General features: G+C 40.5%; 1 protein-coding gene across 2 annotated transcripts in view; it reads left to right on the top strand.

Moving 5' to 3' along the window:
- The window catches only part of zfpm2a (zinc finger protein, FOG family member 2a), a 275,950-nt gene extending 260,816 nt beyond the window's left edge, over positions 1-15,134 (top strand). For both annotated transcript variants that reach the window (XM_042346925.1, XM_042346926.1), the window contains 3 exons: positions 5,129-5,335; positions 7,041-7,265; positions 11,294-15,134. In XM_042346925.1, the coding sequence (XP_042202859.1) occupies positions 5,129-5,335; positions 7,041-7,265; positions 11,294-13,800 (2,939 nt within the window). In that variant the 3' untranslated portion in view covers positions 13,801-15,134. The remainder of the gene's footprint in view (positions 1-5,128; positions 5,336-7,040; positions 7,266-11,293) is intronic.
- The last annotated feature ends 2,546 nt before the right edge of the window (positions 15,135-17,680 follow it).

Below are 17,680 nucleotides of genomic sequence, written 5' to 3'. Positions count from 1 at the left end.
TTTGGGAGGTCATCCTAAAGCACTTCACAGGATATACTGTGAAGTGGAGTGAAGCGGTGTGAGACATTTCCGCGTGATAGGTGCTATACCAAATACAATATACTCATCTATATGCTCCCTCTTACCAATGTCATCCGCAGACACGGGATTCTACCATCGGTCACCGCACTTTCAGACACTACGCTCCTAAACTCTGGAACACTCTTCCTCTGTCCCTCCATCTTGCCCCTTCCTTCCCCATCTTCAGGTCGTGCTGGAAGACCTTCCTCTTCTACCGTGCCTACAGTCACCTCCCCCTGGCTCGGCGTCATTGTCAAATGCTCTGGGACACTATGAGGGGGTGCTATATAAATGCAAGTTGTTGTTGTTACAAGGATATTGTTATTATTACACCTATGCAAATCACAAATATTAACAACTATCCTCTCTTTACTGGGGTTTATTTAAAAAACAACAGATCTGCAAAGCGTTATTGAATTGGAGAAAGTCCAATTTTTTTCTTATATCACAATTTCTGACTGGTCCAGATATCTCCGATCTGGATCTGGCCTGTTTTCTATTTATTTTTTAATGAATAAGCTTTTAATTAACACTAAGCAACAAAACTAAACCTAAAATGTGGGGAATGAGCCAGTCAAATTCTCTGTATTCCTCTGTAGCTGGGCTCTTTGCTGAGTGCTCTTCTGAAGCAGCTAGCCTTTTGTCTCTCTTTAATTCCTCTATTGTTTTGAGGATATGTAGAAAGGCCTTCATTCTTTTATCAGGTACTTTGCAGGAGGATTTCAACAATCTCCCCCATTTTCCCTGCAGCAGAAGTTTTGAAACCACATAAAACCTAAGCGATGACGTTGAGATTAAACAGGTTAGCGTGGAGGTGCGAGCTCACTGCAAATGTGTTTCACCAACAACAATAAGCGGTCGCTGTGGAGAATAGATGACAGACAGACAATAGGCTCAGTTGTTTGTTCAATAATGATGTTTCTGGGGGTCAGTAATCACCAATGGCCAAGTTTAACCATTAATCGTCAGCTCTGACACAGAACACAGAAAGTGTAGCTTAGCGAACAGGCTGGACAGGCTGAACGACCAATTCCTGTTCCACTAACTTTTCCAAGATGAACTGCAGTCTGTTTTGCCACTGTGGAATATGACTCTTGAACAACTGATGGGACTATGGTGCATGCATTGTCTGCACAGAATGAATAGATGGTGCAAAAAGAATAGATAACACCTGGCCATGCACTCCAATGCTGCCATCTAATTCCTGTGAATTGTAGAGAGTGTGTATTTGAAGGTGAATAAAGTGCTCCAAGATGCTACCTCATGTGAAGGGCTTTATATCAATGCAAGTTTGTTATTGTTGAACAAATCAACCAATTGGCAAACAGCAATGTCCCACAAACAGTCATGAAGTGAAAGACTTTGTTTATCCTCCTTGGTGTGGAGGTAAACAGGATCTCCTAGGACCTGAACTGGCTCCAAGGTGACAGGCTTGGCAATGGAATTTCGGAATCAAGTCAGACCTCTGTCAGACCTTGGTAGTCTGGTTGCTGAGCCAGGTGGGTCCGCAGTACTCCAGGCCACTGCTGATGACAGCACAGCCAGCCTGGCTCATCAGCAAAACTTGGAAGAGCAGATTAGTTACTTGGGATAGAGAATCATTCCAATAAATTGCTGTTAATCCTGCAAGCCAAAACCCTAACATAGGGTGGTCCTTGCTGGACAAGCAGCAGGAAAGCTTGCCAGACATATATTGGTAGGTATATATAGAACAGTTTATAAATAAAGTAATAGAGATTTGATTCTTGCAGACAATACCAGGTAACAAAACGGGAGAATTATAAGGGTGCTACAAAGAGAATGATGTTATTCCATTTAAAGGAGCAGGACGTTTCAATTACACTTTTTTTTAAAAATACTGATATTAGGAAAACATTTTTTATATTTTTCTACAAGTAAATTTCTATTTGGAATTTAAATTGCGTCTTCCTTCCTGTCCTGGAATCAGGAATAGAAGTGAAGAGATAGAGCTGGGTTTTGGAAACTCATCCCATGTCAGAGGATGATGTCACTGAGGTAAACGTATAGATACAAAATCAGAGAAGGTGAAGGATAGAGGCCTGGGTACAACACAGATGACTGGGCGGGGAGGGGAAGAAAACCCATTGGAGGAAATGATGAGTCATGATATTGAGACGAGTGAATCACAGAGATGGGTCATAGCCGAGAAACATTGGACAATAGAATAGTCGACATTGTCAATGGCCGCGGAGAGATTGAGGAGGGACAGTGAAAGCTGCTTGCAGGACCATTGTTTGCGGATGACCTTGGCCAGACTCAGAGAAAAGTGACACAGGTGATAACTTTGTGTTCTGAGTATTGCAGTGAGACTCATAGAACTGAACCTATTTACATCAGAGAAAAACAGACGGAGAGAAGACGTCATCCAGGTCTTTAAAATACCGGGAGGAATGAACCACGTAGATACAAATAGGTTATTTCATTTTGATTGTGAGCAAATTAACCAGAGGACATGAGTGAAAAAAACTTAATGCGTCTCAAACAATATTGAGATTGGAAGGATTCCTTTCCCCAAAGTGTTGTGGATATGAGGAAGAGCTTCACAGCTAAACCAATTAACTCCAGGAAAAAATAACTGGATGACCGTCTGTTTAGGAATAGGACTAAGGTCTGTTGGAATAAGTGCTGGTGGAAGTGAACGGAACATGATTCTGCCTGAGCTGCCAGGACTGTGGCAAGTTGTGCAAAGAAAAGTAATGTACAGACAGACATGTGTGCTATAGTTCTGCATGGGTTACCTTTCCGCAAGTTATCACCGGGAGCTTTAAAAGTCTCTGGAAGAGTGCAAGGTAGAATGAGTAAAGTAGGTTCTGAAGCAAAAATGGGATTTGGGGGCCAAAAGCATTTTTGTTATACTTTCATGTGGAAATGCCTTAAATAATATTACATTTAGTGAAGAAAATTTGCTGTTCAGATTATCCTGCCATAGTGGCTGAAAGAGGAAGAATTGGGACAGATGTGTGCAACAGAGACCTTAAAAATGTAAGGGCATTCGTGTGGCAGCTGCAAATTTTCTGAATCAGACCTACTTCACTCTGTAAATGGTATAAATTGACAATCCTTGATAGAAAGCATGTGACGGGCAGTATGAAATGCTTCTTCACATATACTGAGCAGTCTTGGCTATCCATCACTGTGTTGTCTCCTAACCTGATTTGATCATCCTCCCTGCAGCCCACCCGCCACACAGTTTAAAATATCTGAGCCACATATTCTTCGCCTCAGAAGAGTTTTGTACACAATAATTATATCATTAATCTGCTAATGTAACATGGATTTAGGAGGTTATTGTCACAATCACTTTGTATTTCCAAAAACAAAATCCATTGCAAATGATGAAGGGCTTTGCATAGGTTTGTTTGCATGCTGTTGAAAACCAACAGACTGGTTTAATTAATTGGCCTGGGTTTCTGTACAACAATGTCCTAATTCTGTCAGTGTGTTAGCATATCTTACTTGTTCTTATCTTTTCTACCAGATTCTTGCGAACATTTTTTTCTAAACTTGAATTTCCATGAGGATAAAATGAAGTGTAGGTAAAAACGTTTTCATATTGGAAACTAAACACTGTGTAGTTACTTTCAAAGACTCTCCCGTTTTTACTTCACTAATGAATGGTTGTTTGGTTTATATTCATATTCACTGTTGAAAGCTGGCAGGACTAGTATACTCAGTCTGTAGGATGTATATCAAAGACTTGAGAAGTAAGTCCAGAGTCAGGCTGAATTATGAAACAGACCTTCTATGCCTTCAGCTCCCCGCTTGACTCTCTACCCCCTCCTCGCTCCCTCCCTTCCTTCCCCTTACCCTGACCATTTCTCCCCTGCTCGGGTCCCGACCCAACTGTCCAGGGCCTTGGGACGTCCTCCCGACGTGAAAGGCGCTCTATAAATGCAATCTTGTTGTTGTTGTTGTAATACCTTATAATAAATTAAAAAAAGTATAATGAAATAATCCTTACATTTGAAGTAGTACCTATAACTCTAAAACACCTCAAAATGTATTTCAGTAATTATTGTTGAATATAGTATGATCCCACTATGTCTCAACATCCCAACATGTCTCACTGAAGTGAGTGACCAATTATAACCTGAGGGTTTGTGTTACCGTACACTTACGGCTTCTGCCATAGACCAGCTGGTTTCTTGCACTGCCCAGAGGAAGCTAATCGATAACTACTCTCATAAGTGTTTCCAGAGCGAGAACCACTCATGAGAGTGGGTGAGACAAAGTGACCAGCTTCCTATGTGCAGAAAGCCAAAAGTGGTGTCTTTGATGATCTGATGACCCAAGTGTGGTACTGGCAGCCATGTTTTTTTGCAGACTGATGGTAATGTGGTGTCTAATTTTATGAACTAAAAACACTGCATTATAACATGGTTGTCCTGTACCATGACTGTATATTTTGTTTGGTATGCAGTAGACAATTTGCACACAGTAATATCCCACACACAGCGAGTAGATTTCTAGCCAAGACACAAGAAGAAGCTTTTTTCTCTTTTCAAATAGTGCTACAGGATCTTTAACGTCCACCGGAAGAGGCAGATAGAACTCTGGTTTAATGTCTCATCCAAAGGATGACATCTCTGACAATGCAACTGCCCTCAGCACTACATTGGAGCATCAACCTAGACTGTTCCAATAAGTTAGCTCAGAATTTGTCAAAAATATTAAATATAGTTTTTAATTTTTCGAGCTGGTTTTCTGAAAGCTTTATTGCAAACTATAGAAAACAGCTTCAGAGTTAAAACAGAATTCAACAAATCGCCAAATTTTGCACACCCCAAAAAGCCATTTTAATAGAATGCATCTACACCCAGGTGTAATTTCCACCCCATGGTTTAGAAATCTCATAGAACCAAAAGATCAGTTGAGAGCCTGATCGTATCGAGGTGGCGAGCTAGATACATGCTCTCTGTGATGGCCAATGCAGTGATATTATTTGGGTGACACTGAGGAGATTTTATCAAGGCTGTGCGGGATCTCCCAAATTATGACTTTCTAACAGATTTTGAGTGATCTACCAAACATTTTGTCTCCTGTGCAGGGGGCCAGCTTTGGTGCACGACAACAAAAATGCTATCGGAGGGCGAGGAGCTGATTGCATTTGCTGTGGAATTTGACTCAAGGCTGCAAGCTGTCAGCCAAATGGCCATCACCGAGGGCATGTATCCAGCTCGCCTCCTCGATACGATACAGCTGCTTCCTCAACAAGCAGCCATGGCATCTATTTTACCTACAGCAATTGTCAATAGTAAGTTATTTTTATTAAATATGCTTTTTAAACAAAAAAACTTGCTTTCCTTTTTTCATTAAAAAATAAGTAAATTGGACACATGTAAGAAGAAATATTTTGAGCAAGTTGACTTTAAAACTATTTTTTAAAATTAAATGGTGGGTGGTGTGTAGTTGGCAATTCATGGGAGCTGTTTGGAGTAGAGAAATAATTGTTTAGTTCTTGCACCAATCTAAAAGGAACTTCATTCACTTAGCAAAGTATGGACTTGACTTATTGCCTCATAGCATCATGCTTCTTGGCAGTTAAGCTGAGAAACTTCAGCCTGTAACATTAATAGTATTAATACAACATTAGAAGAGACATTGATGCCCTGAAATCAGACTACAGACAAATCACGTATACCTCATTAATTTTCTACACTCCCCTGTCAAGCACGAACTGTGGTGTAAATTATTTAGTTCACAAATTGTTCTTTTATGCTCTACCCTGTATTTGACATGTGATGCTTTGCATGATCTCCCAAGTCTGTGAACTTCTTCTTAAAGTAGCATTGACTCCATGGAAAAAAAATCTGACAAACCATTTATTATTGGGAACAGGAGAAGGTCCAGAATAACCATGGCTCTCATTTTTGTTTGTTTATAATAATGTGCAAGTAATGTGATAATGCTCTTCAAAGTGATTTATATCATTTTACCATATGATTGTAAAAAAAGGAAAAAGGTTTGGCAAATAATTTTCCAGCAATGCTAATGTCCTTGAAGGCAGACAATGAAATTTAAAGGCGATGACATTTTACCTGATCTTGGTGTCACAGAAGTTTTAAGATCACTGTGCGTTTTCTCCCTGTGTTACTTCTGGTTCTTGCAGTTAGAGATGTCTTTATGTTTCAATTGGAAAATTGTAGGGCTGCAGGGAAGAAGCCAGTATAAACCTGATGATATGAATGACCTCCTTCAGTGCTGTAATGTCTATGATTTATTTATTTGGAGAACCTCATTGAAGGAGGGACTATTGTACCTAAAGTTAATGCTAAATATTGGACCAATTTAGAGGAATAATGGGATTGAAAAAACAGAGGTTCACATTGGGATTCGCTAACAGTGACTATCACAGAATCAGGCCAGTAACTGACAGTAAATGATTGGCAGGATCCACTAATAGTGCCTCAGAGCAGGGATCCTGCAACTCACCAGCAGAATTCCTTGTTAAACAACTCTGAGTGGCTCATAACCCCTGGGGAGAAATTCCCCAGGGCTAGATTTACTACAATACATCTAGCATTTTAGAGCATCCAGAATTAGGAAATTCACTTAATTTTTCCTTTGTTCTTAAAAGACACAGAAAGATGATTTCAAAACGGAGGTTGTGTTTAAGAATTTGCCCTATTTTGAACACACTGAAATGCTATGTTAATAGAGTAAATATAGAGCCAGGTGGAATTTCTCCCCACAAGTGTCAGGCCGATGTTTTTTGACCCCATTGTTGACATTTGGAGACTAATTTTCAACAGTTGTTAAACAAATGTTTCATTGATTGTCTTTACTTGTTGAAAAGAGATCCAAACCAATTGTTTGTATAGGGGTGGGGTGGGAGTGTGGGAATGTATTGATGTTGTATGGATTATGATTATTCTAAACTAATATAGTTTAATTTATGACCTGGCCGATTTCACACGCACTATAATGTATATAATGTACATCTTAAATTGTCATTGCAGAAGACATCTTTCCATGCAAATCATGTGGAATTTGGTACCGCAGTGAACGGAACCTGCAAGCTCACCTAATGTATTATTGCAGTGGGAGACAGAGGGAAGCATCCTCGCTGACAGAGGAGAGAGAGGCCGGTCCTCTTCAGCAATCATATGTCTGTCCTTACCCACAATGCAGCAAGAGCTTCCCCAATGCCAGGGCTCTTGAAATTCACATGAATACGCACAGTGGTAAGAGTCACAGTGGAGTAATTTGAATTTTGCATTACCAATTCACTAATATCTGTAAAATGGAATTTAAAGTTACAAGTTATGAAGATGGGTCTAGTCTGTTACACTGCAATCACAGCGCTCACTGATAGTAAATGATTTGGATGGCATCATATCACAAAACAGCCGTTACAGAAACACACCTAAAAATGCAGCTTTGTGTTAAATGTGGAAGTTGCGCTATCCCCATTGAAGTCTTATCAGGGTATTAGTACATGTGCATGTGTTAGATAAGTCGACTTAAATTAACACCAACTTACCTCAATCAAAGTCCATTGTGCAGCAAACATTATTTGCACAGCTAAGCTGCTCGTTCTCGGTGTGTTTTTTTAAAAAACGAGCAGTTTTGCTTAATTGCCATTGGTGACGGTACAACTATTTAGCTTTCGAGCCCAAAATATGTCAAGTCAAACTAAGTAATATATAGGGGGTGCCACAGGGGGAAGTCCAGAGGAAGGGACATTCCTGAACTACTGGGGTGTTTTCCATTGGCTGTAACTGAGTGTCCTGCTCCCGAACACTCACCGATGCTTTTCCAAACCAGATGCTGTATGTGAGAGATCCTTCAAGTAAAAGAAAAGGGAGGCTCACCCTAAAATTATTGTCTTAGCTCCCCTGATAGACCCTCCTAGTCGGTGAAATGTACACTGCAGATAGCAGTCAGTTAGGGTTGATTCCCACTCTGTGCTGAGTTAAGTGATATCAGTCAGAGGGATGCATCCTGCTTACCAAATTTCAAAGGATCTTAGACCGCAGGTTGGCAAGAGGAAAGGCTTGGGGACCCCATAGTGTGCGTTGGGGGTAATGGCTGAAGTTTAACTAGCTCTCTGCAGAGGTTTGCACTTGGCAAGCTACCAGCCAGTGACTGTGGAACACAATAGCTGCGAGCACATAGATGGGGCCGTGATAGGATAGCAGAGCAAATACAGCAGGATGTAAATTTGACTGAATATCTTTAATGTACTACAAATATAAATGGGCTTACTGCAAGACGTCTGAGTTGACCTTTCTATCACATGTTGGTGCCATGACGAGTAAATTTAAAAGCCTTGCAGTGATTTTTTAAAAGAAACAATTTTTAACGGTTGTCTGTTTTTTTTGTTCTCTGGAGTCTTTGAGTGTTCAGATGGTTGTCAAGGAATACAAAATGAATACAATGTAAAACTTATCAGGAGCTTGTTGATAGTGCAAGATTGTACCTTTCAAAAGTTCACGGGAAGAGACTGGAGGGTAGGGGGGTGAGCATTGCACCTCACAGTGGTGGGAAGCAGCCTGCTACGTTGCTGACAGGTTGATTCTATGAGCGTTGGTAAATTTATCGACCTTGGCAGGCGAGTATAATTCTAGTCAGTAAATTGATTGACCTGAGTGGTGTCTGGTTCCAGTAAGATTCCCTCTTTATAAGCTCTCACCATCGAAGTTGGCACATTGATCAAACAGAAGAGATTTGCATTGCTAGCCCACCAGAGGTCTGCAACTTTACCAATTACAGGAAAAACATCCTCGATTTGGCTCATTTCAGTTGTGTTGGTCAATATATAGAGGGTGAAATTACAGTGGTGGGAATTTACCTGTTTTAAGCTCATGTTGACAAAGTCCCTGGACCTAGGGGCAAAGTGGATTTTCACTTCCCATTCAGAGATGGCGAGTCGAAAACATGCGCAGGTCTTTCTCACACATCAGCCAACAGAGTAACTTCAGTGGAGATTGTTTCAAGCCGGTCTCCCATCCATGCTCAGTTCCAGACAGGGTTAGAGCAGGGAATCTAAGAGAGGAGATGAGAGAGAATGTAAATCATTTTTTTTAAATGAAGTCTGACCTTCTCAAAAGTAAACTAAAATAGGGTAGAATGATAACACTAACTTTGGAACAAAGTCAATATTGTTATGCTTTTTTCCTCTTTTAAAGTCATTGGCAACATCTTTAGTTTCATTATAAATAGAAAATTATTCTTTGGAGTGTTAAACCTTCAGACCTAAGTTTATTAGAATTTTCAAGTGAAAAAAAATGTATTTTTTTGTGTTTGTACATTTTTTAAAATAAAAAAGTCAGGCTTTTGTTTATGCACGAGAGTAAGGCAGAATTCTGTTCCACTTGAGGACTGGAAGCACTTTGTCTGACTATGTTGTACTGAAATTTTAAAATGTTTTCATTGCCAAATTTATATATGCAAAATGGTGTGTTTAGAAACAGAAATGTTTTGAATAAAAGCTACTGTCACAAAGATAGTATCTCTTCTTGTTGCCTACTTTCAAAATTGAAATCCTCTTAACTGGCCTTTAACCATTTAAGCAATGAAGGTCATTTGCCGTCTTTAAAGTAGACGTATGCTTAGTGTCAGATAACCTCCACAGAAATTAGTTTCTGTTCAAAGGCACTGCTCTCTTTCTGTCTATATATACCTTTTCACTGCTGGGGATGCCTTATCATTCAACAAATGGCTTTGGGGATGGGGGGTTAAGTTGCACAAGAGTGAACCTAAAGTGTCTTGTTTGCATCATCTGAACCCTAAGCTTGCATTAAAGTCCTGAAAGGTCATCCTAGCCACCTATTATTTTATATAATATAAACAATTCTGCTTGGTCAGTCGGTGCAATAAAAGATTGTGGACCTTTTTTTCTTCCCTTATGTGCAAATTCCTCTGTGGTGAAGTTTGTACCATGTGACAAGTTGAAGGGAAGCATATTAGCATTGAGCCTAAAGTCTATGCTATAGTGCAATATTGCATTACAAAAAAACTATTTGAGACTGGTATTTCTTTTTGCAATGTGTTACTGAATTGTTCAGCGCCTTGTATATATTACAAGGAAGAAATTTATTTGGGAAATATATTAATCCTCAGTTCATTTCTTAATGTAATAGAATTTTGAATAAATAAATGTTTTGGGTACAGAACTACTTTCTCAATCCCCAAGAGCCATGTTTGCCCAACTGCGGTCCAACTGCGGACCCCACAAAAGGGTAGACAAACAAAATTTGTGTAGACTCATAAAAAGTTTACAGCATGGAAGGTGACCGCTGAGCTCATCATGTTGTGCCGATATCAGTTCCCATCCTCACCCGCTGCAATTATCTTCTATAATCTCATTCTCCATTGCTATTTCTCCATTATTTTATTGAGTATTCTTCAAAATGTTTCCATTTAAATACCTTTTTAAATTTTGCTTCAACTGTTGTCTGTAGTGTTAGTGTTCTGCTTCTCGGCTAAATGGATCTAAAGTATTTCAAAAGCACTTTGTGGCAGGAAGACTGTCACTTTCTTCATTTAACCTATTCTAGCAAACAATGCTAATCTTGAGGTGTACCAATAATACCTCAAGACTTGCACAGAGCTAGCAGAGTATGGGAGCAGGAATATTAATAATAATCCTTGCATTTGATATAGCGCCTTATCACGTCTTCAAAACGTCTCAAAGCGCAATGCGAAATATACTGTAAAGTGAATTGACTGTATATTATGTGGGCGAAATGTGACAGCCAATTGCGCACAGCAGTGTTCCACAAACAGTCGTGGATTGACCAATTTATTATTATTTTTTAAGGAATTACGCAGATTTCAGTCCTTCTCTATTCACTTAGTCCATGCTTACTAGAGGCTGCACTATGTTTCATTGAGGGGAGAGGAGGGGAAATTGGAAGGGGGAATCACATCAGGGCCATAGGGCGAAGATTAGCAGTCAAAAACATTGAAAAAGAATTACAAAAATATAAATGTAAAAGCAATTTATTAATGCAAAAGTTTTCATGTACACATGGAAACTAACTTTTGCATTAACTACGTTCCACAGATGACATTTGTTTCTTGCATTATGTATGTCGTCAGTGTAAAATTGGATCCCTTTATTGTTAAAGGAAACAAATGTAGAGTACTAATGACAAACTTTACAGAATATGGGACTGGTTTATTGTTAGATTATTATTAGATACCCTCCATTGCAAATCCCAGCATAATGGAACTTCAGTAGTGAAAATGTTTTCTCTCTGAACAGGTTTGAAAGTCGAAGAGTCCTTTCCTGCTGGTGCCAACTTGAAATGTACCATCTGTGAATTCATAGCGGAAAACGTCCTTAGCTTCCAACACCACGTCCTCACGCACCTCACGCCCGCTGCCTTCAAATGCAGTCATTGCCACTTTGGTTTCCAGAGTCACAGGGAGCTGCTGCACCACAAAGAACTGCACCACAGCCAAAGCAGGAGACTCCGGAGGAAGAGCGAAACTGAACACTCGCCCCACGATAATGATGAAGCTTTTCAGCCAATAGGAACAGATGCAGCGAACAGACAGGAAGTGATGCCAAGTCCTGGACAGAGCAAGGAGGGCAACTCTGACACAGAGGGAGAAAAGGTGGAGAAAAGCACACAGTTGGGTTTGACAAACCAGAAGAGTGAAACCCAGTCTGCAGCAAACAGACAGAGCTTTCCATTTGCCAGAATCAAATCCGAACCGTCCAGCCCAAGGCTTGCTTCATCTCCAATTCAACCCAACATAGGATCAACTCTTCCAATGAGTCCTTTCCTTTCTCAGTTTGCCCTCTCCCAGGATATTGCCATGGTTCCTCAGGCTTCAGAAATCCTAGCTAAAATGTCAGAACTGGTACACCGCAGGCTAAGACAAGGAGGAGGCAACTATCCACCAGTTATTTACAGCCCCCTGGTACCTAAGGGGGCCACTTGCTTTGAGTGCAATATCACTTTCAATAACTTGGACAACTATTTGGTCCACAAAAAGCACTACTGTAGCACTCGATGGCAACATGTGACAAAGTCACAAGACTTCAGCAATACCACTGAGAAGGTACCAGAGACAGTAAGCCCCAATAGTGGGCACAGCCCAATCAGCATTCATAGTGCCCTTTGTCATCTCCCAGAGCCAGAAAACCCACTTCTCCAATCAACCAGCATCAACTCCTCTGTAGTTATAGATACTGTGGGTTCCAATGGAAAATCTCCAGACAATGAAAATCCAGTACAATTGAAGAAAGAGTCACCTTCTGTTAGTGGTGATGAGCGGCTCAATGGAAAGTCCAAGGATATGAACAGCCCCAGCACTCCCACACCAGAGAATGCCAATGATCCAAACAAAACTACTTGTCAAGAATGCAATATAACGTTTAGCAGGCACGAAACATTCGCTGTGCATAAGCAGTACTACTGTGCCACCCGTCACGATCCCCCAATGAAACGAATGGCAGCAAACAAGGTTCCCGCCATGCAGAGGACAATCCGTAGTCGCAAGCGGCGGAAGATGTACGAGATGTCATTGCCAGAGCAGGAGCAGAGGACACAGATGGTCCAGCAGGCTTTCCTTAATGTATCCGTCATGGGCAGCCCTGGAACGCCTTCCACAGAATCAATGGAGAATCTGGGAGAAGCCTCCCACCAGAGGTGTGATGTGTTCCTTGCAAAACACATGGAACCCTCTCTCCCAGGGACGAGGAACATGCCTGTTGTCAAATGCAACACAGCACAACCTGCAGTGGCCAGTTTGGAGCTGGACCTTCCAATGGATTTGAGCAAAAAGTGTTCGTCTCAATCGGACAGAGTGATGTCTTCTCCTAAAAGGCTGCTAGACTACCATGAATGTACTGTGTGCAAGATTGGTTTCAACAAGGTCGAAAATTACCTTGCTCACAAGCAAAACTTTTGCCCAGGCATGGGAGTCCAGCGTGGGGAGGTGGAGAGAACAAAGTTTCTAGAGCAGCAACAGGAAAGCGGTTCAGTAAAAAGGGAAGCCACCAGTCCTGAAGGAAACAATGACAGAAATATGATGAAGTGTGAGAAAAATGGAAATTCCAAACTCGTCTCCCCAAATGGAAGTATATTTCCATCTCAGCTAGCGGCCCTGCACGGGCTGAAAGCTTTTAACGAGGCAGCTCAGTTCCTTTCCGCTAAAGAAGAAAACAAAAGTGTAATATACCCTCATTGCCTTTATCCAGGAGCAATAAAAAAACTGAGCGGGGTTGAGCAGATATCTCCATATTATGGAATTAAACCCAGTGACTACATCTCGGGAGCTGTTTTCATCCGCAGTGAAATTGATGAGCTGGTGCAAGGTACACGTGGTAGAATTGATCCTCCAAGAGACCAGCCAGTATCTAACGGCTGCTCACCGCAAAAGAAGGAGGCTGCCCCATCGTTACCGAAGGGTAGGAGCATGATAGCAGTCAACGGAGGAATAAAGCAGGAAGACAAGCCTTTCTCGGGCAACCAGCATCAAGATAACCCATCCCAGAGCGTCCAGCAAGAAGATGGCCATGAATCTCCTCCTTGGACATCTGAAAGTCCTGTCACTGCAAATGAAAACATCTCTCCCACGGCTAGAGCTTCATTAGAGGAGCAGTTAGTCCAGGCAGCAAAAACCGTCGGCGGTGCTGTCCAGCCTACAACCAGTGGGAAATACTGCCGACTCTGTGATATTCAGTTCAATAACTTGTCTAACTTTATAACCCACAAGAAGTTCTACTGCTCATCACATGCTGCAGAGCATGTGAAATGAAAGTTACTGTCATGCATGACACCTGCCTCTAGTACACTCGTGGCCATGCATAGTTTGTACATAAAAAGGAAAAAAAATGCTGCTTGAGTTACATCAGGACAATCAAGGGAATGGTGTGTAGTTCAATGGGGTGGAGGCTAGTCTGTCATTTCATTAATGCTCTTCATATGTCTTAGTATAAATGTGAAATATCAGTGCCATTTTTCACCGGATTTAATTTATTTTCCAAGCAGTATTCATAGCTGTGGTTAAATTTTGATTTTTATTTAAAGAAGTTTATAATTAAATCATTTTTAACATTATTGTATAGTTAATCTTGTGTAACAATTACGGTTTGCACTGTAAAGTAGAAGAGAGAGGTCCGCATCACATACAGAGTAGAGACAGCATTTGTAGATGAACCGGTTAAGATAAAGCACTTGTGTATTCAAATTTCCCTGTGTTTGTTGCAACTTCCCTGTACATGCCAGAATATAAGTTGCATTCATTTTAAGACTGCAAAGTTAGAAGGTATTGTAGGCCTTAAAAAAAATTACTGAAGTTCGTACAAATTCCATTTCATATTTAATACAACATTTTCAGTCCAAAATTGCAGCTTATATATCAGCATATACAGTAATCATTAGGCTTTGCATAAGATGATATATATGTAGCAGTTTGTTCCTATCCACTTTCTTAAACTGAGCTATGTATGTTTTATTGAAGTTGTTAACTTTCTTGTATAGTAATCTGTACTGTACTTTTCCTTGCCGACGCTTTTGTCTCACTTTTGAAACATTTGCTGTAAAATGCAATATTTAATATGAACAACATTACTGGAAGCAGTATTGAAATAAGGTTGAACCCTTTCTGCCGTGTTTTATTGAAGATAATGATCAGTAGTTGTGGATTGCTGTTGTGAAAACATAAAAAGGCAAAAAAATCATTTTGGAGGTGATGAAATGTAAGTAATGGAGCACTAATACTGCAACTGGTGATAATATGAATATTGTTCTACTTCTGATAGAAATTATTTCTCAACAATGTTGTTACTATGCATGTATATGGATGGAATAAAAATTCCATAAATCAAGAGGATTTTATAGGGCTTGTATCATTGTTGTGCGCAGAGTGACATTTCTAATCATTGCATATAACAATCATACGGTTGTTTGTTGGGGGTTGTTATTCAGGAGTGTGATGATTAGTTTTAATTCTTATAGGATTTACACGGGTTGGGATTTAACACTGCTTCCAACACAAGTGAATTTCCTTTTAAATGTGTATAATTTATGCTGCCTGCAAAAGTTCCTAGTAATCACCTACAAAATTATTTCTCAATAAAATCTTTGTAATGCTATCAAAGTTCTTAATCCTGCTGTGCGAACATCACCTGTCAACCTGAAATACACAGACAGTAATAACGAATCCCAATATTTTTTACGAGTCAGATGTCTAATGGATGTGGAATCCCACCTCCGTGTTAATCCCACCTCCCAAACTCTTTGATCATTGACGAGCCTCCCGCACTTGTTCAGTGAGGTCCACCCTACATGTTAGGGCTCTGGCTTTAAGGGGTAACAAGAGCCGAATGGGAAGATCCCTGCAATCCATGACTGGTCTGCTCCTCCACGCAGATGAGCCAGGCTGGTTGGGCTGTGATGAGATTAACTGTTCCTTCAAGTACTGGAGACTACTTCCTGGGTCAGAAATCAGACTACTGAGACCACCACAGATTGCAGAGACCACCAATGGATCCAAACAAGCAGCCTACCCAATAATTTCTTTTTAAAATCCAAAACAAGTGCTGATTTCAAAGGAGGGATACAGCGGTTTAAAATCAGTCACTTGCAGGCCAGATGTTGCCGTGCTAATCGTGGCTTGCTTTGTGACGGAAATTCTGACAATGGCTAAAAGCCCACGACAAAACGTTGTGATGCTGAACACTGTCAATTGCCATTTTGCAACATGCGTTTTATATGTGACCGTTTGTCAGCTGAGAAAAGGTCCAAAATGTAGACAAAAGGTGAGAAAGCAAAGCACCAGCCATGAAACAATCTTTGTTTGCATTCAAGGTAGCATTTTGTAATACTTTTTTCAGCCATAATATATGGTTTTGGTAATCTTTCCCTCCCCCTGCTCAGGCTTCCAGTTAGCTGAAGCACTTTGAGACATCCTCAGAAGATGAAAGGCGCTATACCAAATGTAAGGATTATTATTATATAAATGTAAATTGTTGTTGTTGCAAACAGTAAGTCATAACTAATTACCTTACAGAATACAAACGCCAGATTTTAGAACCCCAAACTTCTGCATTCAGATCCTTCTCGACTTCACATCATCCAAATGCATTGATTGGAAGCCTGACAATAAATCAAACCACAAAACTTATTCGAAGGTATCTCCAAATCATTAATTCTAGATTGCCATTATTCTGTATGTAATCCCGCTCAGATATTAAGTTTTCTCCATTCATAACCTCCAGTTGATAAACCTATGTATCCAATGGTGAGAATATCAAAAGCTATATTATCTCTTTAAATTTGTTTTGATATTGTGCATCAGGTGACTTCTCATTCACGTGACTGTGACTCCCACATTGTACAAAAGCATATCTGTCCCTGGGCATCAGCAGATAATAAATTGGCATGTGGGTTGGGGGATAAATGGCAACGCTGAAGGAATGTTTTGAATTTACTAAAGATTTTTATGTTGTCAAAAAATACAATTAATTGATTTAAATACTATTCTAAATGCCTGAAGCCAATTGTACTACTTTCACTATGTAGCTCAACAATGCATTGGAAACCCTGTGATTGTAAAACCATTCAGGGAAAGACCGAGAACTTGTGAGGTAATTTAAGATTGCTAACTATGTTATTGGAGTACTGAACGTTGTAGCCAAATTATCAAAGGGCCTTGCTAGATCTTTGATCTGCAGTTTCCAGAATCTACACTGGCTCAATGCTGCCTGGATTTGAGCAATGATCTCTCTCTGAACTAAACTCCACATTGGTTACCAAAGAACCTGTGCTCTGAAAGTCCAATCATAATTAAATCCCAACTTTTTTCCAGCAAATTTCTTCAAGAAAGTAGAGCTCTCCAGTTGTTTGTCAACATAACCGTATCTTTTCCAACAAAAACAACAGATATAGCTCCTTTCTCACAGGATAGTGTTGTCTCAGAGCGCTGTACAATGGTGTGGTGGAACCCAAAACTACTTTGCATTGCTACCTCTCTCCCTGCCTACAAAACATACTTAAAACAACAACAAACAACAAAATGACATTTATAGAGCGCCTTTCACGGCGGGAGGACGTCCCAAAGTGCTGAACAGTCAGGTGTCGGGGCCCGAGCATGGGGGAGGGGTGGTGTAGGGGTGAGGGAAGGCAGAGAGGTGGGAGGGCGACCAAAGGCACGATCGCAGAGAAGGATCTTGAGACCGGCCTTGAAGGAAGCAAGGGAGAAAGCAAGGCGAAGGGAAGCGTATATCTTCAACCATGCCTTTAGTCAACATTTATAAATCAGGTATTTCCTGCTCATTATCCACCATTACACTTTTGTGAAGTGTTCTGTGACATTCTTTCACATGAAAAGTGAGATACACTTTTTTTTCTTATTGAACTGTGTAGAGACCTCTCGCTAGGTATTATATGCTGCTATTGACAGGTTATGCTCATAGCCTGTGGTGGTTTCTAAGTTGTCAGCACTGCAGATGTTACTGGGAGTCTCCAGAATTTTCACCACTGTTTTATGGCAATCCAAATGCACTTCCAAAGCATCTGCTCTAGACTGTTACCTTGATCCTATGAAAGTAGACTCCAAAACATGGCATTTTGTCAAGGGTGAAAAGAGCAGCGTCTTCCTTTATGAAGAAAGAGAACTCTTTGAGCTTCACTTG

This window comes from Callorhinchus milii, unplaced genomic scaffold, assembly GCF_018977255.1.
Source record: "Callorhinchus milii isolate IMCB2004 unplaced genomic scaffold, IMCB_Cmil_1.0 Scaffold2, whole genome shotgun sequence".
NCBI classification, from domain to species: domain Eukaryota; kingdom Metazoa; phylum Chordata; class Chondrichthyes; order Chimaeriformes; family Callorhinchidae; genus Callorhinchus; species Callorhinchus milii.
Note: the sequence above shows the minus strand (reverse complement) of the source record. Positions and strands in the feature narration are given on the sequence as shown.